We start from the raw sequence: 23,257 nt of genomic DNA, 5'->3' as shown, positions 1-23,257 counted from the left end.
CCTGAACCAAACGGCGATGAAAACCAAAGTCTCCCCCTCCCTTGTTGACACCAAATAATCACCATGACGAAAAAAAAACCGGTACCCGAGTAGATTGAATTCAAACTGCACTACACTCATTTAAGGTCGCAATTTTCAGTAAGCTACACCATGGTCAGCATGGTACGGCAAATCCAACCCTGCGATCGCACCATCGACGGTCAGCTGGCACGCCAACGGAATTCGTAGGCTCCCGAGGTTCCTTCCTTGCTGCCCTGATGCTTCCAGCGCGGAAGGTATCGAAACAACCGATGCAAATTGCCCAAGTGTGGCTTGCCGACTGGAGTGAAGCAATGGGCAGCCGAGTTGCTACCGACCTAACCTTGGTTCTAATTGGAGGTTAACTCCAGCCTGCCTACCTCTCTGCCTGCCAACCTGGACATGGTACCGCTCCTTCATACCGGCAAACCGACGACGGTGTGGTTGTACAAGCTGTGACTAAGAAACCGGACAACAGTCGGGCGCAACCCTGCGGAGCTCTTATGATTTATTTTATTTGCGATCTCTAAAATTGTTCGTAAATACGGAATTAAGTTCATTTCTCGGGGTTCTACGTGGATGTGGTTGTGTGTTTCAGCTTTTCTATCACACTTCCAGCGCGAAGGTCAGGGGCCGTTGCGAAATATAGATCGTATCTCAGCGCCCGGTACACGTTCTAACGCCGTCCTGGCGTGTTTGCCAAGACTGCAATGGCTGCACACTATGTCACCGCCTATTTCGAGTCCGTACCGTTAGTTTTTTCGCTTTCGCCTCTGCCTGGACGAGCGGGACGCTTTGCACGGGGAGACACCCTTGCTTCTGCGACGCTACTGCGCTTGCGCCATCAGTTGACCGGGTATTACCGCTTGCGTGAATTATTAGTTCTTTGCTTTGCCATTATAATTAATAATTATGAATTATCTCTTCCCGTCCCGCACCCGAATGGGCGATGGTTCGCGAGGACTTGGTCGACTAGCGCCATCGGTCACCCTAATGGTCGTCTGCAGCAAAATGACACACCAGCGATACCGTCGCCAGCCTGCCAGTAATGCAATGGAAAGTATTGGGTCGCCGGCATCATCGTTCCAGGGGCGGAGGATACATCAGAGGAAGAGAGAAAAAAAGGCACACACTAATAACAAAAATGCGCGACAAATTCCTTTCCACCAATTCCGCGCGGGGGCGAGGCTGAGAAAGACTGCAGTAAAAATACTTTCGATACCGATTGGTTCCCCTGTTTCTCCCGCAAGCGCCCGGACACGCAAATGACACCGCAAAAAGTGACGCAGCCCTGCCGACGCTAGAGCTACCGTAATTTACATACCATAATAACAACCGAGAACACCCCAAGCTTAATCCGTTGTGCAAAGCTCACTGCACACAGTCGAGCTGTGAGCATTTTCAACCGACCCGTCATGACGCACGCACATGATTGCCCGCCAGCGCGGTAAGAACTGTCAGAGTACGTTTGAAAAGGGCTGAGAAGGTACTACACATATCCTGCCAAAGTTTTCGATCACTCTCAGCTATTGCCGTAGCGGGAACAATTGCTAGCTTTTATGTTGTGCCATAAAGCTAGCGCCTATCATAGCTTTAGCGTAAGAGACTAGCCGCCGTTGATAAGCACTGTAGTTACTCTTGTTTGTTATGACAAATACTGTCAATCGGATCGGTCGCCCGCTCCAACCACTAGCTCCCCGAAGGAGCCAGAGGTTGACAGAAAACATTGATTTGGTCGTGTTGGGCGTCTGAATGCGTTCGAGAGTAATTGTCACAATTGCATGAATTATGACAGGCCGCTTTGAATAATTGTCCACGGGCGGCCGTGCGCGAGCCCCATCCTGTGAACCATTTCCTGAACCACGCTGCGGCACGATTGTGTTTCGATAGCCGGGTTCGAACATGTTCGAAATTTTCCGTCCCCCCTCAGAATTCCCTTCCAACTGCCCGCGCCAGTTGCACGTTTCGTGCACGTACAATTCGAGCTGGCGGACGGCAAAAGACGGGACGCTCAGATGCTCTAATTGTTTGCGATCAGTCAGTGGGCGGACCGAGGTACGCTTCGGGGTCTCCTCAGCAAACCGATCACTGATCGGTGTAATTAGTCATTAACGGAGTTAAAACAAGGAGAAGCCCGGGTGGCAAATGTGAAAATTATCGCTGCCCGGGAGGGTAGGCGCTGCTCGAGGATAGTTGGGCGACACTCAGCGCGATACTGCTATTGAACCATTAACCTAATGATTGGTCTCGGAGCTACAGAACGATGGATCGATGGGAGAAAAAAAGCTCGCCTAATTAATAGTGCAGGCGGTGGAATAACTTTCGCTAGCAGATCAGACACAAGCAATCCTTCACTTTTCCGCTAACGGTACATGTCGGTTGGTTTTACATTTACTTTTGCTCTACATGTTGGATGTATGTTAATTGTACCAAATCGAATATCGGTGAGAATTTCAGTTGACGAGTAACATAGGATAGGGTGGTAAAAAAATGAACTCAAGAGCAGTGTGCAACAATTAGCCATTAATATGAATACATTTAACGTTTAATATTTTGCCACACACGTCATCTTAATGATCACTTAAATAAATGTTCACTTTATTTATTTTCTGCTACATTGTTCACATTTCTAAAGTGTCGTATTAAAAGTAAATACAAATAAAACACCCCTACTTGAACACGGCATAATTGAATGCAAAATCTAGTGAAACCTATTTGCTATTGATCGCCTTAGATCATGAAATCCCCTATTGATGTCCGTGGTCCGGGCATTGCAATAAATTGATTTATTTTAATTTAAATTTCATGATCAATTATTGCGACGTGTAGCACACGGCCCTCTGGCAAGCGTTCGCTTCAGTTGGACACCACACTCGGCATGCAGCGAATATGCGAACCTTGCCACCCATCAAAGCTTCCCGAAAGCCTGCAATCCTTCCAAATGGTAGCCCCCACTCGCTGGATGCTTCCTATTACTCAACCACCATCGATGCCATCGATCCGGCCACCATCAATAGGTTGCATTCAGATGGATGAACGCCTGGATGGATAGATGAATAGTACCTCCCGGCCCTGGCCCTGCGTGTAGCTGCGGTAGCAGAAAGGAAAACCCCCCGCCATCCTTCAGGGAGGCTCGTGCTAGGCAATAAATAATCGATGAGTGACAGCACTTGGCAGCGTTGCCCTGCAGCACCTAAGGAGCGGGATGTAATGTGGTCATAGAGAAGGAAAAAAACACTGTTCCACAAACGAAAGCGAGGCCAACGTGCGCTGGAATTTGCTACAATTTCATCACGCAAATCCCAACCAAGGCCACCTCGCGCTCGAGATGAAGAGAGGGAAGCAGGAGGTTGAGAGTATCTCTGCTTGCAAGCCATCTGCATGTGCAAGTACGTTGATGCAGAGATCGATTGCATTGGCATTGCGCTCTCCCTTTTGAGACGGGGTGACGCACATTAGCATTTAATCGTATGAATTCTTGTGCAGCTCATCTGATTCTAGACTGGTCAATGCAATGAAAGGGAATGTGATGGGAAATTGTTGGGTTTATTTGCTTCAAAAGAAGAAAAAACAAGTAAATCATACCAATCAAATCGTTGTGAAATCCTTTCGTTCAAACGTTATGTATCAATGCTCAACAAGATCTGTAAAGTGCATAAGATTATTTTGAGTGTGATAAAAATGCATGGAACTTTAAGGTGCAAAAAATATGCCAACCAGGAAATCGTAAGGAATGGAAGCTGTTTGCAATCATTAGCATATCATTATACTCACACACGCTCCCGGCATGTGATAAACTTTCCCGCGTTATCCCCGTGGCATGCATCCAATGACACTGAATGCAAGTTATGCCAATTTGTTACAGTTCCAGGGAGTGAAGGTCTGCTCTAATCCTCCTAACAAGACACGCGATTAATGAGGCGCTTTATAATACGTATTGACTAAAAAACTAACTGAAATATCGATAGAAATGCTTTAGCAGCAAGGGAGCTAGATTCATTTGAAGTACAATAAATATAATTAATAGTTTAAAAACATTTTTTCTCAACATAAAGCAAGAAACTCTTGCCAGGGACAAATCGACGTGCTATAATGTCTCTCCCAAAGCATGAGCCAATCATCGTCGATCGCTTGCACTAATGAGACGCCACTGCGTCTCCACAGCTGCTGGCTGGAATTGATAAATTTGGTTGAACCAAACGACCGGTACTGTAGTGATTTATTGGGATATAAATTGTCCACATTTAGTCGATTCAATTAACGACCACGAGGTGCTCTAATTAAGCGACCACCAAATAAATGCCATGTATGTGTACGCGACACCCGGGAATCCGCTGCAGCTGCTGCTGCTGCTGCTGCATGAAAAACCGTTTTGCAAAAAAGAACCCCACGATACCTTACCGGGAAAGGCCTACTGTACGGGCAGGAAAGAAAGGGGAAAGAAAAAGTGTTCCGATTTTGGCAATAGTCCACTTTCGCGAATGGAAGTTTTCTCCACCCATTTAATCTCACTGTACTCGCAGCGAACGCTAGCAGTGAGCGTTAAAGGTGGAGTAAAACGGGTGTACGAGCCGGGATATGGCGTCTTCCACCCATCAGCGCTTCCTTCACGGCGTTTCTCACTTCCAAGGATGGACATCGCGATGAGGTAACCCGTACCTACGGCCAGTAAGCTCGTTATGTCAATGTACGCTTCCATTTTGACAGCTCCGTTCAGCAAGCCGCTCGCGAAACGGGGAAGTGGAGGCAATGCAGCTGCATCTAGTGGTTAATGTAGCAGCCGCAGCACCCTGAGCAACAATAAAAACTAGCGAATGAAAACGACGGCCAAACCGTGGCACACGCGAATAGGCTAATAATACACCAGCCGCCAAGGCAAATGGGATCGGATGATCTCGTAGTCGCGAGAGAGAGAGCGCCCTGGACCACCGCGGTGTCACACAGCCCCGCGAAGGGGTGAAAATGCGACCAGGTGAAAGAGAGCGATACGTGCATTTGAGCAGGAAAAAAGTTAATTGAAAAATTTCCTAGAATTCAAATTCATTTATATTCGCGAATAAATTTCCATTCCAATTACGACTGCTCCATGTGTAGGACCGCCCTCCGACCGCCTCGTTACCGCGTTACCGTTCTTGATTTCCATGGCCAGGGACACCACGGTAGGGCTGGCATGTTTCAACCGGTGTGCTACCGTGTTACCCGTGCCGGGTGCATTTCTCGTCCCCCAGCGAACCATTTGGCCATTTGTTTATTTTCTCTCCCTTGCCCAACATCTCGCCATCTATGCTCCCGTGTGGCTAAGTAGTCGCGTTTTGCCATCACCATCATCATCGAGCCCCGGCATTGCTCACGGCTATAGAGCGAAAACAAGACAAACTACCCCCGAAGGGGTTTGCGCTCTTTGCCACTGCTCGTCGGCAATATTTATTTGGTTTTAAATCAATTTAGCATACGTAAATGAAGACAAATCAATAATATCGAGCCTTAAAGGTAAACAAAGCGAAGCGTCAACGCAAATCGAACGAAACCGAACCGTTAACCCGGACGACCGAGCCGCGCTGTCTGTGAACAAATTGACATACCAGGAGGAGGGCAACAAAATGGCTTACCGTTTTCATTCCCCCCCTGTTGCTGATGAGAACAAAAGTCCTTTCGGCTTCAGGCAAGTGCAATTAATAGTACTCAACCTATTCCGCATGTTCCTGTCTGACACACTGTGACTATTGGTTTAATAAACCTACTAAAAACGATGACGATGACGGTCAATTAGCATACCTTCCACAAGGAGGAGCCCTGGCCGGTCACGTCGCGAATCGACACGAGCCGCAATTCCGCCGACCTGCATGTTGCCTTCCTGCCCTTCCCCGTACCCCATGTCACCAGGGCAGCATTTCGGTATGCCGGCAGAACCACACGCTGGCCATAAATCTCTTTGCCATCCTGCCCGTGTCCTCGCCTGTTAGCAAGATATCGATCGAGTGGACCCACTTTCGGTGGCTTTGCAGTGGCTACTTCCACTTGCCGGGGCTATTAGAATCGTTTGCTACTAGCCGGTGGAGGTGTTGGAACATAGTGGAAATACCAGTGGGGCGTTTCAAACATCCGAGTGGTTTGCTAACTTTTTGATACTGCCTTCACAGTATTAGGAAAAAGTACTAAATTTTTATTTAAAATGTGTCTATTAATGCTATTTGTGAAGAAGGGTAAACGTTTTTGGTGTTTCTTGGCCTTGTTAAAGTATCGTTTTACTAAAGTAAAAATATTATAAAAGTAAAAAATATGAATATTGAAGAAACACAATTATTTTTAGACATTGAACTCAAATTCCTGATACCAAATAAAACTTGGTTTATTAAGACATAATTTAACTTAGTTCATGTAGCTTTCAAATCTCACATTCTTGCATAGTACTACTTTGGAGACCGCCATCTTTTATGTCTCTTGCGAAGCTTTTTTCCTCAATCACGCGGAATTAATTACCATAAAAACAATGAAAAGCAATTAATACCAGCCAGCATTGCCAGCTCGTCACTCATTCTTTCGCACCTTCACCGCACACATTTTTGCACCATGGCCAGCAGTGCTTCCTAGATTTGGCACCTCGACAGAGTTATTCGCTCCGACTTGACGAAAGGGCTAGGAAGCCGGGTGGAACATTTTTCACCGTAAATCACGATACTCACCCATTCGCTCCTCTCAGCCCAACCTGAACCACAACCGCAATCGACACGATTCGCGTATCGATTCGCGTACGAGCCGTTTGCGTAGGATCTAAGTGGATTTTTCTAATGCTAATTCTTGGATTGATGCGTGTGTTTCTTACATGAGGCTGCCCGGCTTAACGCTTCAAACGTTTCCCATACCACCCTCCCCTCTCCCTTCTTCACTGTTCATCGATTTTGGCGTGACGCACTGCTATCACCCCGTTCCACGCGTGTACCCTTGGTGTGCTGGTGGTTGGTGAAGTGCGTTTGTTTTAGGTGAATAAAACCCCATGCACAGCACACGACATATCCATCCACCTCGCCCGATGTGTGCGCCTGATATGCGTGCACATTTAGCAAAGGGGGTGTGCACACGTGTAGGCTGTACCGCAAATCACCAACGTTGCGGGTCCGACAGACGGACGACGGTGGAGTCGCCTCCAACAACGGCCACAACAACGGCTCAGAGGCGTGTTGATTACACATTGCCCAAAGATGATTGATGAAGCCTGGCAGGGATTTTACCTCCCACCAGTACGAAAGGGGGAGCTGGGGCCGGGGTGCGGAGGGGAGAGTAAGGTTGTCGATCTGGAACCACGCACACGTTCCCTCATTGCGCCATTATGCTTGCTGCTGCGATTTGAAATATGACCACAATGAGCGACCCATGTAATTGTCTTTTCGACGCATTAAGGGTCTCGGGATTTGGTTGTTTTGGTTTTGGTGCAGGATCTACCACCTACAGCCTTCGATATGTGCTTGGTACGTCTTACTCAGCTGAAGAAACGCATCCCGCAACGATGCCAGGATAGCCGGCGTGCAGACTGAGTGATGACAGGGTGTTGCTCATAAGCGTTGATCGATGTCAGTTTTGACGAAATTTTCGTAACTCCTGCTAACAGCCATCTCCCACTCAATTACTCACGCTGGCAAATTATTAGCTATCGCACCAAACCCATCCGCAAAACAGTTCCAGTGCTAATGTATTCTTGAGCGAAAACAGTCAGCGTTAGTGCAGAGGTGTTACTCTGGCATTAACAGCTTGGTGCAGTCGTCGAGAGCTTTCTATTATTAGATGGCTTGCGCATTTGAGTACCGCTTCTTGCATCAACCCTGCACTTCTGCCGTATTGACCGCCGCTCCTCTCCTGTCCACACAATACTGGCGCGCATGCGATCATCGACGATATTGATCATCGAAGCACTCGATTCACACTGTATTACAACACACACTAACACACTCCCTTGTCCTACGGAATTCTAGTCTGCATAGTGCGATTGTTTGATGAACGCAACAGAAAAAAACATGCTTGAACAACAATCAAGATCACATTGATCCCGTTCGCCGTTGCGCGATGTCAAACGGTGCGACTACTAAGCCTCGAGGCTGTCAGGGTCTGCCGCGTCGACTACCTCACCGCTTCTGAGCAAACATTCCTGTCCTGTACAGAGCTGTAAGGCATCGACACATACACACAGACACACACATCCTATGAAAATCTCACCGCCATAAATCAAACTTCCTCTTGCCCGGGCCGCATCTGGACCGGTCCAGTGCTGGAAGATAGTTTCGCAGTCTGCTTCCTTGGTGCCTGGCCAGCCAAAGGCGAGCAACGCGCTGCCCGCTGGCACAACTCTCTACCCAAACCTTACATTCAGGGATGCCTACCGAAGGCCCCACAGCGGGGACTCCGAACTAGCTTCTGCAATGATCTTGGCGCGTCAATTGCGCAGCAACACAGCAGCCAGCAACAGCGCCAAGAACATGAATCAAGTCATCTCCGGCTCATAAAGCGTTTGGTGACGGGTCACCTGGTGGCTCGATTTGCAGTCAATAATTCCTTGTCCACCTTACCACCCTGCCCAGTGGCTACATCGGCGTGCCCTACATTCCCGGCCGCTTCGCTGCACCACACACTGGCGCAACACCATCGGCGGAGATCGGCTGGAGCTAGGAGCCATTCCCCTAACCAAACCCCGAAGCAACCTGGCTTTTCAAGGGCCTTCACTTGACGTACGCATTCGTGCACGGTGGCTCCCCCCGCTCGCGTGGTCCAGTTTAGAGTTATAATTTCCAATCATAGTTTGATGAAATAATTGATTAATCATTATCATTAGCGCATGTACCAACCGAATGGGAAGCGGTACCATTTTAATCGGCGAGGTGTTCTGATCGATTACAAGTGATGTGATGACGCCGTGGTCTACTGCGGAGGACGCCTTCGGTTCGGGCTGGGACAGGAAACCTTAGCACCAGACTAATTGACATGATCGTGCATGATTAATCAGTCGTACAAGCTTAAGAATTGTAGTGAATGATTAATTACCGCCTGAATCGCCACATGGTCGAGGAACCGAAGAGGTTGAACAAACAAAATTAGCTTCTGTATTACTTTGCATCTATAATTGATACGTACCTGCCCGCGTGGCTCGAGTTCTATTCCACCACGGGCGTTCTTAAGATGATCTAGCAAAAAATAAAAGTGTCTCAGCAACAACTTGCAATAAGTTTATGCACAAACACTGCAGCCGTTGGCTTAAGATGCTCGATATTTTGTAGCTGTTATTATACGACACACATGTTCTAGAATAAAGTGCATATCTTCGATGAACTGTTGCACAAGAAACCCCTTCCCTAGAACGTGCGTTACATAAGGCGCTTTGTTTAAGCCATTATGTAACACACGTGTATTCCTGTGCCGATGGGAAAGTGACATTTTAATCCCGACTTGCTGCAAACATGGCATTGGATGATAAGATTTCACACTCCTTTGCTCATATCCATAAGCTCACCTTTTGCGGTTCCTGATCGGCTTTTCCTGCCATTTTCTCCCGCAACGGAGCATGTCGCGGGATGGATTCTGTAACTTTTACAACAGTCCATCGTATGTGCGGTTTTGTACGGGTTAGTGATGAAATCGTGAATTTGCATTAGAAAATCATTTGTCATCTTTTCTGGCCGTCCAGCCCGTAAGCGCAATGCGTTGTACATACCCACAAACTGTTGTGGAAATGTCAAAGTTGAGCGCCGTTCCGAATTCGTTCCGCAGCACATACGGTGGTGTCTTTTATTTTTTGCTTCTCTGAATGCATTGCTGCATTTCTAACAAACTTTTTCGCACATGATGCAATGCCGTACAAGACGCGCATTGCCCCCGGGGGCCGATCTGGACTGAATGCGCTTCGTGCGCGAAACCGTGCGGTACGCCACGTCAGCAAACGGTAAGGCGCTCGAGCGCTCCCGCTAACAACTGCAGATGGCTGATCGGTGGATGGATGATCGGTGTGTCGGATAAGAAGGAAAAACACACTCGGGCGATGCTGTCACCCACGAAGCTCACACGCTGGTGCCACTAACTCCACCGGGAGACTGTTGCCATCTAACGCCAGACACATCCCTATGGCAACCCCCGCCGTAACACTGTTGCTCATAAATAATACGCTAAAAATTCTGAAGAATCTTCGATCTCGCTGATCGACAGTCGAATGCCGTAATGGGTGATCAGAGGTTCAAACGAGTAGGTGATGAACGCACGGACGAAAACCAAACTCCCATTCTACACTGGCATCCACAAGCTGTTCCGACTGCGCAGGGTCGGTAGTTTCCAGCACTTCATTTGTGCCGCAAAATTCGTTGCACTTTGAATCGTGCCCCCACGATAGGTCATAACGCGAAACCGCTTTGCGATGTGCAGGGAAACAAAAAGAAACACCACGCAAACGATCGCCGCAAAATATAATCGATAATCGCGATCATAATTATTATTCAATTATTGAACGAAACATTCCTATTTGTATGTGTGTGATTTTTTATTCGTTCGTTCTTCTTTCTTCGTCTGCTCCCTGCCTAAATCCCCACTCTTCGCTGCCGCTGCGACTTCGGTGGCATGTGAAAACTGCGGCGTGCGATTGCCAATCAGCATTCGCGGAGTGTTTTGTTTGCATTAGTTGGCGACGTGATTGAAATAAGTTAAATACTCACACGCATAGCGATCTGCCCCTTCCATCAGTGCAGCGCATAATCGCGGCACCATCATCATCATCATCATCATCATCAATTCGGTTCGTCGCTAAAGTTGCAATACCTTGTGCGACGGTGCCAGGAACCAGAACCTACGCCATAGATCGGCGCGTGTAACTGTGCAGTGATTTTTTGCGCATAACATTTTCTCAGTACCCCTTGGAATTTCTAGCATCGATTCTATCCGTTCCTCCACGTCGACCAATCGTAGCTGAGTGCATTTTCGAATCAATAGATGGTCCAGCTTGAAGAATGCATATTGAGTATCTCGTTGACAATTTTTATTCGAATATATAACTGAAGCAGCTGATTGATATTGTGCTGTTAAATACATTATAAAGAATTGTACAAAGATTCCTTATTGCACATCCAATTACAGAGTAAGGGATATTTCGCTCGTTTCTAAAGAAATGAAATAAATAGTTTATTTTAAATCTTATTCATAATTTTCTTTTCAATTATTCTTGCCTTTGAATCACACGAAAACTCATATTTGGTGATTATGGTGTCAAAGTTGAACATGTTAGGAACATATTTATAAATTTGATTGGGATTATCCTCACTGATGCTCACTGTAAATAAGCTATTTGACACACTTTGTATAGTTTTAAACATATGATCTGTAATAGATTTGCGGAATATTTAAAACATTGCTGAGTTACAGGGATCACGACTTACTTGGATTCGGAGTTACGTGGGTTTGAAAGTGTCTCTGGTCTTGAAGCAAATTGTATCGATTTTAACACATTAAATGTGAAATAAACATTGATGCGGTCGATTCTTAATATTTAAAATGCGATAACAGAAGTCAGTATCGTAGTCTATAAATAAATTAAGATCTAAAATTACAACATAAAGCCAAACTAATACATTTTTGAACTAATATTTAACTAAAAAAACATGACATTCAAGTGTATGCTGATGTCTTCAGAACGCATTAGCTGGTCGATATATCAGATTACACTTGGGCAGATTACGAGTAATTCGGTTCGTTAAATTATATGTTTCATTTCTTTTTTTATTCGAACATAAATAATTATTTGAGGAAACTTTTTTTTTCTTCCGTTTAATATTTTTAATATTTAATCATAAATGTTATGACACAGTCAAATAAAAAATATTACTTTGTGGTGATCATCTTTAGGATGAATTAACCTAGAGCTCTTCACATCTGATTGGCATAAAAATCATGTTTTAGTTTGTCTTTGAATGAAATAACACGGTGTGTAAAAATATATTGACCGTGTAGTTATTATTATTCCGATATTGTGATATAAATTGCATGTTAACAATGATATGCTATAGCAAATATAGTTCAAAGAAAAAGATTTAAACATCAAGACAATTATTTACGGTACGTGTAAACAATTGTTAAAACAGCTTAAAATCATCATTAAAGATGGCATTGTACCATTTATACACAGTAAACCCCTACAAAGCATCAAAAGACACTAAATACCTGTGATAGTGTTCCTCTTTATACCGATTCCCATCGCACACTTCATTACCATTTGATTGCCCAACATTCGCACCACGTGCACTTTGGGCCACTTCTCAGCATCCAACTACGGACAATGATCCCTCCAAGGTGTCCAAGCGACCATTAACGGTCTGTGCAATCTTTTAATAATCCCATAAATCCAACATCCAAGCGAAGTGCCGCATACACTCCGTACCTGGCATACGGTACCGTGCAGGGTCATCGGTCCAATGGCAAAGCGAATGGCATCTCTTCGGAGAAAATGAAACCGAAACAACATTCGCAAACACCAAGTGCAATTGTCCTCCAGAATGGGACAACATTGATACTCCATTTGAATTCTTGCCGTGCGTCTGCATTCAGCGCTAAGTTTACGTGGGCTTGTGCAACGGCGGCAGTCTTCCTTCTTACATCAAGAATAGCATCACGTCGTCAACCCGAATCAATGATTCGTATCGATTGTCTCTAGCTCGATGTCTTGCGAGCCGCAAGTAAAAGTGACACGCAATGTGTTTGTGTATTTCGACGATGATGATGAAGGCGACATTGATAATAAAGCTAGAAATTATAGACATCAGTGCAGGCATGATTGGGTGATCATGTCAAGTTCTATTGTGTTTCCTTTCCTAGCATTTCCTACCCCCGGGTTATTCCATTCAAATTAATGCATCATTTCGTCCTTCTCCTTTCTACTTTCAGGTGAGAAGCCGTACACCTGCCAGTGGCCAGAATGCGAGTGGCGTTTCGCAAGATCCGACGAGCTGACGCGTCACTACCGCAAACACACCGGCGCCAAACCGTTCAAGTGCATCGTCTGTGAGCGCAGCTTCGCCCGCAGTGATCACTTAGCGCTTCACATGAAGCGGCATTTACCAAAAAATAAGTAATAGTTGATAAGCGTAGCAGATTTAGAAGTTTGTATATCTGTTTACGTCTCCGTCAGTTCTCATTTCTTTCGGCCCAAACTTGCCGATGGTGACTCCGCTGGAAACAGACGGAGCAAACTTTCTTCATAACGTACAAAACTGTATAGAGCATATGTATTTTCCACCCACTTGAGCAGCTTCCTGCCCAAAATCAAACAACTGTGTCAATCGGTTAACAAACAACTTTTGAGTACGTAAAACATGCTAATGCCTCTTTAGTATGACTCCTCCACCGAATTAACGCAAGCCGATCCGTTAGTGCAGCTCACATACGTATGCTTACCATCGGCTCGATTCTCGCATGAGGTAACTGACACAGTCACCGACGGTGTTAATTATCTTTTTCTCACCAAACACCCTTTCTATGGTCTGTTAATTTACAAATTAAAGTTGCTCTTCTGCAATGCAATGAACTTGCCACCCGCACTATTCTGTGCGATACCGCTCGCAACCGACAAACGATAACAGTTTGCATCAATATTTGTCGAATGATGCGCCATGTCCGATACCTAACGGATTCCTCCCCAACTTGCGTTCCCAAAATTTGCGTTCACAATAGCAAACTCTGGACAGGCCTTCGGAGCTTTGGTAAAAAATGATCAAACATGTAAAAACGCCTTCACAACAATACAATACTTATTTTCCACACCCACCAACGCTCAAACCCGCTGGCACACTTTCCATGTGGATGTGAAAATATTTTTTGGAAAAAACTAACAGCACAGCGTAACATTCGTATTGTTGTATAATTTGAACCGGAACCCATTCACTGTGACCGTATTTCGAAATTTAACAATAAAAGATCACCCACATCTTGCATTTCGCGTCCAAAACGCCTACACCTGCGAGCAAACAGATCGGTTGTGGAACAATTAACTAGAACTGGATCGTTAATTTCTTGCTCAAATGGCTTCAAATTTCAATATAGTTTACAGAAGCACAAATATATCAAGGTTTGAAAAGTAACCAATTGAAATGGATGGAATTTCTCTCAAGTCAATATTGATCTTTGAAGAAACATGAGTCATCAAACTAAACTCAGTACATGAGTCCATGACATAAAACATGTCCCGAAAAACTTAACGCCTTGCCAGTGCTAAAAAGTACTTTATTCACATTTGGTTTGAATTTGCTAGTTCAAATTAAACGTTTCAAATCTAATGAAGTTAATTTGATTCATGAAGCTGCAAAACGGTACTTAATAGTTTGTAGTATAAATTTAAACGCGTAGTAATTATGCTAAACATTCCAAGCGCTCTTACAAAAACAACGCTAGCAAAACAAAAACACTGACACAAACTAGAAGTCACTATTAACGCATAAAATATGATTTTTTTAAAAAAAAACCCTTCCCGAAAACAAAAGCGCTCTATACAAACTGATCTCAATGCAATCACGTTTCGAACCTAAACAATCGTACAAAATTATCCTGTCTCTCTATTACCCTTGGCATCTCTTGCTCTCTTGCAAACCTTTCCCCCAATCCATGGCCTTTTCTTACTGAGCGTTAGTGATAGGATAGAATTACTTTGTATTTAATTGTGTTTTATTTTACCTACTCCTTTGCTAAAAAGTGCTACCAAAAGGTTAGGATGTTTGTGCAGAACATCCTTCAAATGTTACCATACACTTTATTTATCGAACAATTTTAAAGTACTACTGTTAACTTAAGACGATCAAACCGATTTTTAAAGTTCGACCAGAATAGCACCAGCACTTGCGTGATCCTATTAAGGTAAATCAAATTACAGTATGAATACAGTTTCTTAGCGGTAAATATTTGTAAATAGGCTTACAGATCCGGCTCAGCATTAACGTACTTACGCAAATGCTTCCCCAAATTAAGTGTGCATCATTTCGGTTCAAGACCGACATTTGTGTGTTCTTAAGTTGCCATTAGTGGATAGAGGGGATACGGAATCGTGATGAGCACCTTGACTAATGCATCAAAATGAACAATATTCTCTTTTAAAATGGCATTTGCAAAAAAAAATCAATCTTTCTTAAATAGCAAAAAGCAATCAAGTACAACACAGAGATCACAGCGAATGAGGATAAAACAGTTGAACACTTCTGCTGCCGAAGGCCTCGAACAAAGTATCATAGTATTATTAATCACCTCGTACAACCGTGTGTAATGATCCTATGTATAGATTAACGTAGTCTATTGGTATGTTTATTTGTTTGTTTTTTATTGCTATTTTAATTTGATAGCCACTAGTACACTACCGGAACGGAAAGAACCGTTTTAAGTTGAAATTTATTTCACTGATTTGCTTCCCTATCATACTGTATGCAACGCTATTGTGTAAGTGTTCTTTGGATAGTTTTAGTTTACTTCAATTATTGTGAGCACAACTTTTCGTTCATTTGTTCTAAACAAAACACGTTTGATCCTTCATTGCTTACTGTCTATTTTTTATGTGTATTATGCGTAAACAAAAACCAACTTGGTAAAAACTATACCTTATAAGCTAGCTGTGTAAGTAAATCGAAACGAATCGAAGAGCGTTTGTCGCGCAATATGTTTCAACTTTGTCTCAAATATATAAATGTTTAAAAGAACTTACGTGTTTTATTTAGTCTTTATTGCCTCTGAAGTATTTAATGAGATGGAGAATATCACACTATTACGACTATTTGAATAAAACAAGCAAAGTTTTATCACAATTTCCAGCACACCTACGCAAAACATTATGGTTGCAACAGACATAACCGGAATCAGTTGGTTTGTATCGAGCTCCAATATTTCAAATAGAGATATGTTGCAGACAATCGATTTAGAATTTTTTCTACTTTTTTCATGTTGAACATTGTACTTAACCAAATTTCATTGAGAAAAGGTAATAGAATAATTTTATTCTTTTTCAAACAACAAGGACTTTTTCATTTTTGCAATATGGCAACGCCTAGGTTTTTCTACCGCTTAGCTCATTGTTTCTTTAAATTTATTCATCAATTCGTTTGGTATAATGTAGATTGGACATATATAAAATTTAACATAGACATGAGAGCTATTGTTGTTTCTCCGATCGAAAAGAAAGATGCAATTTGTTCTACTACAGGAGGCGTAAAAGTAAGAAAACAATATTTATACAAATTAAAACCTGTGCAAACTAAAACCTAGCAATCGGAATGTATCAGTCTTCTGAAACTAGTGCATAATGTTAAGAAATTTCTAGCATTTTTTTATTAATATTTCTTAGCTATTACACTTTTTTCTATTAATGCCTCAAATAATCACGCATAGGATTTTATAAAGTAAGTGTTCCTAAAACTTATCCTCACATGTAAAGCTCTCTCATCGTATGCATCGAAAAAGGTCATCACTGCTCTACTGGACAAATACACTTTGAGGGAAAAAACAACTGATCTGACATTCATTCTCGTAAGGGTTATGCCTCAGTTCCTCTATCACATTCAAAAAGGTACGTTTCCACATCGCCCGGAGGTATAATAAAACCCTCCTGCCTTAAATTGTTCATTCACTTATACTGCGCACACACAGACTGGCCTTAAAGACTCAAGCTGACCCTTAAGCTCCAAGCACCCTCCCAGCTCTCCTCTTACGAAGGTTTATGTTTGTCATAATCATTGCTGACTGCGATGCACATCCTGCTGCTGGTGAAAAAGTATCCGGCCCGGCCGAGTGAAATGGGTGGCGATGGCGAAATATGACACGATCGCAACGCAACGCCACGCGCACTTTCCATCCGCAATAATCGCTTCATGATTCTGGCAGCATCTCTACATCTCAATATCGATATCGCAACATCGTAGTCGCAGAACGCAACCCCGGAGACCTCTCACTCTGCCCCGGTGTATTCGGTGCCATTCGGTCCGACGCGGTCCAGACCGCCCCCACGCGCACAAGGATAAACAATTAGTGATCTTCGATCTTATTGTGTTTTTGCTCAAAACCCGGCATCGTGTGTCCAAAAGCCACAACTTTATGATGATCATTCACCGCACAAGCATACGTGAAATAAGGTATTGGTAGGTTTGGTCGTATTCCCCCCTTGCACTACAAGGCGGCCGCTTTCTCGACGGCACTGCCAACTTTTCGATCGTTATCGACGGCGTCCTGTCTATGGGCCGTAATAAATGGATGTTTGCGATCTTCATCATGCGCCCGGATGGAACGTGCACCGGCTGAATGGCTGGTGCACACGAGAGAGAGAAAAAAACCCTACAATTTAATTTCTCGTGTGGTTTTGTGCTTACTTTTTGCATTGTTTTAGGAAAGTGCATCTTCGAATCTGTGAAATATTTAGTAAAGCTTCGATATTATTTCTTCTCATCCATTCTTTTAATTCAAGAATAATTCGGCTGTATGGAAAATATTGCTCAATTCCTACACATGTTTCAAAGCAAAATTGAAATCTTATTTAAATATAACTTAAAGCATCATTACATTCCACCAATATTATGCTTTGTTTGACAAAACAATATTTACCAACCCTCTGGCGATGCAATGTGTCGTCTCTCTTCCATTGAACATAAAAAAACTACAAATTCTTCCACACAAACATCAATAGCAAAGGTGTAATGCAACAAATCGAAACAAAATAATAATAATCCATAATGATAGCGCCGATGATCGTGCCATGATTACTGGCTCGACGTCAGCTCCACACTGCTCTCGTGTACGTGTGGAGCAGATCGTTTGTGTACGATGCCGTGGCAAACAGCGAACCAAACTGGTAACGTTCTGTGGCGAAGCGTTGCAAACCCCTTCTATCGTTTGGTCGTAATTGATTTACACAATATTTTATACGGTACGAGCAGAAAGGAAATCCTCATATCTTCATTTGTTTACGATTTTTACGATAAGTTATTTCTACACCATCGACAGCTTTTCGGAAGAATACAGCACTGAACCCCGAGCGTGACGATACTGTTGGTCCGCTGCACTGCCTTTCGTTAAGCTGGGAATTTATTTGTGCATCTTCCTTCCGGCCATTTCAGCACGCTCGGAGAATTTGTTTTCTTCTTGACGTTACGAAAGAGTCAAATGGCGGTGAGGAAACATATGGGAAATGATTCCCCTTTTTCCGCAAGGCATGCAAAAAGGGATACGATGGCGCTAAGACCTCGATTTACGACTGCTGACCGCTGGAAGGAATCGTAAATCGTTCAGAGAGCAAAACAAACAGCATGTTTGGTGGCTTATCTACTGCTGCGAAAGGTAAATCGGTTTTGTAATGTTGTTAATAATGGGTACAGGAAATGATGTGATACGTATTAATTGAGCCAATTCTTTTGCATCTAAGTGCTTTTCGCGCAAAACGGTTCAATCAAGTATTTCACCCAAAGTAACTGTTTGAAATGCATTTTTTTTGCAGAAAAAATGCACATTTTTGCGACGTGTTTTCGTTTTGCAGCTTAATGCATTTCGTTGCATTGCAGTCGCGTTTGCATATCGATGTGCTCACGCCAAGGATGGCGCAGGCAAACTAATCAAACACTTTCCGCCCGATGTTTGTCTTAGAGCAAAGCATCTATTGCGAAAAACAACTTAATCTCTCCAGTGTGCTTATTACGATTTTTTGCTCCCTTCTTTCATTTATCTATTCGAAACTGACAGGGCCTTTACGTGCGCAAATACACTTCATAAACAAACACCATCAGTCAGCTCAATGGCAGCTTGTCTCCTCCGGCATACCTTAAGCAACGACCATCCGCGCACCGCCCGATCTGAACCATTAGAAAACCATCGATGACAGCTGTTTGTTGCATCGGTATGCTTTCTGCATGCACTCATAAATCACTTCACATGATCATCACGGCAAACAGTGGATCCCATCCCGGCAAACGCGGCTCACTAACTCGCTGCATGCACACAGAGTGGCTACTGTTGTGAGCAAGGTTGTCTGCTGCAGTGGGCAGAAGCACCAGCCCATGCAGCGATTGCAGCGCGAAATCGATGGTCGTTCGTCCGGTGCACGGTAGCCGTGAACACGATCACTATCGGCGTAGGATGGGCAGACGGGGTGGACGGTTTGATGAGCAGTGATTTGTACCGTGTTTTACTAATGGCTAGGTAATGGGGCACTAATATGCTGGGCACTAATGATGCTGAGTAAGCAGTCGTAATCAGTTAGACGATAAGCGTTTATCATTACTTACGATGCGTTGATTTACTTTATCATTCTCGAAACTGGATACGTCAAACTAAAGGAAATGGCAGGAAAATGTTTGAGAAATTGTGAAGACCATTTTTATACCACTCGTTCAAAAACATACTTAATCCCAAATAAAAAAGATTCAGTGATAAAAAAATGGAAAACGGACTGGAAAAGTACAATCCTTAGCTATTCGATGGAAAAAATCAGTAATGCAACCGTTGAGTAATTCATTAGTTAAAACATAGCCCCTATTTAAACATCAAACGCTTAATTTAAACACAAAATTTAGGTTGTAGGCTATATGAGATTGAGATGAATATGATCAACCAACAGTGCGCATCAATAATTAATTCAGTCACAAACAATTAAAAAGGTATTAGGGTAAATGTACCAATAGTGGTGCAATTTGTAGTAGTACCGATGTGTTTCAATGGAATTAAAGTGTAAGGAAGGTAAATTCTTGAATATTTTAACACACAGCAATTGAAATATGTTTTATCTTTGCAATCACAACCATTTTTACCACGAAATACATCAAATTTATGAAAAAATACATATTTTTGTGACTGCTTCGTTGTACCTATAATGGTGGTATGGTTCCTATAGTCGTTGTATTGTGTTCCTATAGTGGTGGTAAACAAAGATGCATCAAAAACGGTGTATAATATCAATGAAACTTAGTTTAGAAGCTGTTTTCGTATGAATAGCAAGGATTAATGCCATAATATTTATTTTTTGCGTAATTTGATCGTAAAAAAAAATGTATAAATTTGATTGATGAAACTATTCACTAAAGTACTGCATCACACCTGTCGTCAACCTACACCCGGAGGAGTGTGCTTGATTTGAAGTCAATTTTTCATTCTGCCAGATAACCGAATTTTGGCCTGTTTTTGGTAAATTACCTACATAAAACTAATTTCTGTTGCTTATTTTAGTGAAAACAGTACGACATGTCAAAATAATCCTCGAAAAAATCTAAAACGACCTGTTTTTATTGATTTTATAACTATAACCACTATAGGAACATGCCTGTTTTGTGTACCTATAATGGCACTATGGTAAAAAACACTCAAAAATGCATAGATATGGTAAAAAGGCAAATAATTTTAGTTAAACAATAACATTTCATAACAGTTATGTAGAAAAACTAGTAATTGCGTGGTTATGTGGTCATTTAGAACGTTAACAGAAAAATGGGTTTCGTTATGAAATCCTAAGGATTTTGGAAAAATGTTGACTCATTTCACAAAATAATGGATTTTTCGGTCACTAAGTAACGGAATGGCCCCATTTAACTTTTAAACCCTTTGTAAAAGGCTAAAGAACATTTCACACTAACGTAAATAACTTAATTACTTTTAATTTGCCGTATGAACCGCATTTTAGTTCAATACCACCACTATTGGTACTACCACCACTATAGGTACATTTACCCTATGATTTGATATTCAAATTCCAAACGGTGGATGAAATTTTAAGATCCACGCTGTCAAACCGACTGTCCCTGGTGTGCAAATAGTGTGCTCCAAAAAATTTGTTGCAGTCTTGCGATACAAATCCGCAGAATTTGTATTTGTATTTTACGTTCAACTTATCAACCTTAATTGGCTCAATAAGGTTCTTAAATTTAAGTTACATTTAGTAATTTAGTAGCGGATAAATATGTACTTATACTAATCTTACCTAAGTGCTCGGTATCAAAACACCTCAAACGATTCATTGAAGTCAAAAAAACATTCCTAGAAGAATTAGAGTATCGGACATGGAGTTTATAGGATTGTGAAATACGTAACATGTATTTTGACGATCTACTAATAAAAAAGGAAGTCTAACAACTAATAACAAAGGCGCTACAACCGCTTTGCGGTCTTGTAGACTGCTCACGGTCTCGCGCCTTCGTCTGCCAATCTGTTATCCCGGCCTGAATTGCGGACGCCTCCACGCCATCCTGCGTATTTGAATATTGCAGCTGCATCAATATCACCAAGTAATATTTTCGCACAATAGAAGGCTTGATCCAAATCCCGCTAATTTGCGAGAGTATCGATCCCAAATAGGAGACACCTGGCGTGATATGTAGGTAGAATACTCCGCTCCAGAATGAGGTGTCGATTAGCATAGTGTGGATTGGTTTTATCCTATTATTCCAGACTTCAAAATAATGGCAACAAACTACAGAACAGTACTCTAAGACCGGTCTGGCTAAACTGACATTTCGAAGTGTGTTGCGTTCTAATGTACAACGGGTCAAAATCCTTGCATATGTTAAAAATGAGACCTTACGTCTTATTTGCTTTGAATATCATATTTTCGAAGTGTGTTGTGAATCTAGAGTTACCCCTAAGTCACAAAAAAGCTCAAACATTTTCAACTTGTTATCATTGATGAAATAATCACACACTAAGGTATTTCTATAACGACAAAAAGAAATAACTCAACATTTATCAATGCAAACTGAGAGAGCATTCCAATCGCACCGTTTGATGAAAACTGTTAGAGAGGTCTGTAGGTTGATCTGATCATCCAGATAGGAAACACATGAGAATAATTTGACATCATCAGCAAATATTAAGAAACTCATAAGTACGCCATATAGAAGAAAAGGAGCAATTACTAGCTTGTTGAGCAGTGTGGCACACTAAATATCTTATAGAACCAGAATCCATAAACCAGAAAGATACGATGGTGGCCAGATTAATAGAAATAATATAAGTTATAATATATAAGATCAGGAGCTTCAAAGGAAGGATAACTATATCTATGCACCGATAATCATGGACGATTATTGTCAACTTGGCCATATCACTCTGTGCTTGACCTTTAAGCTATGCATAATTACCAAGAGCGTTTATATTCTTCGCCCTGATAACTTAATAAAATAAAGAATAAAAGGCTCATGTATATGTTTTTATTTGTTTTTTTTTTTTACTGTAAGATGTGGATCATTTACGGTTGTGAAGCAGACGCGGTTTAGGCAATTGGTATGAATCTTTCGTTCATTGTCCTTCATTTAATTTCATTAAGGTTTTATTAACACGTGAATGTATATTATTCTTGTAATTAAGACTCAAATTTGTTTTATTTATTTATTTTATTTAAATTTAAGACTCATATTAGATATACTAAGCACTTTAGGCTAATTGGCCAATATAAGTATGATTACAATTACAAATCGCGAATGTTGGTAAACAAATTACACTGCCAAACTTAAGGTTTTTTTTCGCAATTCGAACGTTTTTAAAAAAAAAACTTGTTTGTTCTAGTCTTTTAAGACTATTTAAATTTGACATCCGTTGTAGTAAAGTTCTACATTTTTTGAATTTACCGTATTTATGTCAAGAGTAATAAAAACTATCTACTTTCCAAACGCCCTAATTTGGCATAATGGCAATGCGTATAGTGCTGCAAAGAATGATTACTATGAAAATACTAATACGCCAAAGGAAAGGTAACAGAAACGTTCATTGTTAGTAATTTTCAATAATTTACTAGAGAAGTACACAGGTGTACCGATAATCAAACTGAAGTAAACCAATGTTAAATTCAAACCAACTCTTTAATATTAATGCATTTTAGAAGTTGTCAAATACGTACCCAGAAGTATAACTTAACATACTAACTTTTACATACTTCAATATTAGTTTCAAATGTAACAGAGAATGTATGAAAGCAGTGATAGTTTCATTCGCATTGAATTGCAGTGTAAAATGGCGAACCAAAACAATTTTGTCACTTTTGCCAACAGCCCATTCTCGCCGCCATATACTAATTATAAAGCTGCACTTAATTTGATTAATAGTCAATATTTTACGCTTCCCCGCTACTCCAACCGACTCGCACCCGACCTGACACCGACCCCATGCAGTCCGGCAGCCGCTGCATAGCGGAGGTTGTAATGAATATTCAAATTAATTTCCTATACCGTGTATTATCAGTGCGACCACTGCTAGCATGGGGCAGGTGTTCGGGCGATCAACC

The 23,257-nt window shown here is 42.2% G+C and overlaps 1 protein-coding gene across 1 annotated transcript in view; it reads left to right on the top strand.

The window, feature by feature from the left end:
* Positions 1–15,713, top strand: part of LOC120950630 (dendritic arbor reduction protein 1-like) — a 101,481-nt gene extending 85,768 nt beyond the window's left edge. Inside the window, exon 6 of the mRNA XM_040368820.2 lies at positions 12,922–15,713. Within this exon, the coding sequence (XP_040224754.2) occupies positions 12,922–13,109 (188 nt within the window). The 3' untranslated portion in view covers positions 13,110–15,713. The remainder of the gene's footprint in view (positions 1–12,921) is intronic.
* Positions 15,714–23,257: the final 7,544 nt, after the last annotated feature.

The sequence above is a fragment of the Anopheles coluzzii genome, chromosome 2, assembly GCF_943734685.1.
Source record: "Anopheles coluzzii chromosome 2, AcolN3, whole genome shotgun sequence".
NCBI classification, from domain to species: Eukaryota; Metazoa; Arthropoda; class Insecta; order Diptera; family Culicidae; genus Anopheles; species Anopheles coluzzii.
This window is presented reverse-complemented; position numbering and strand designations above follow the sequence as displayed.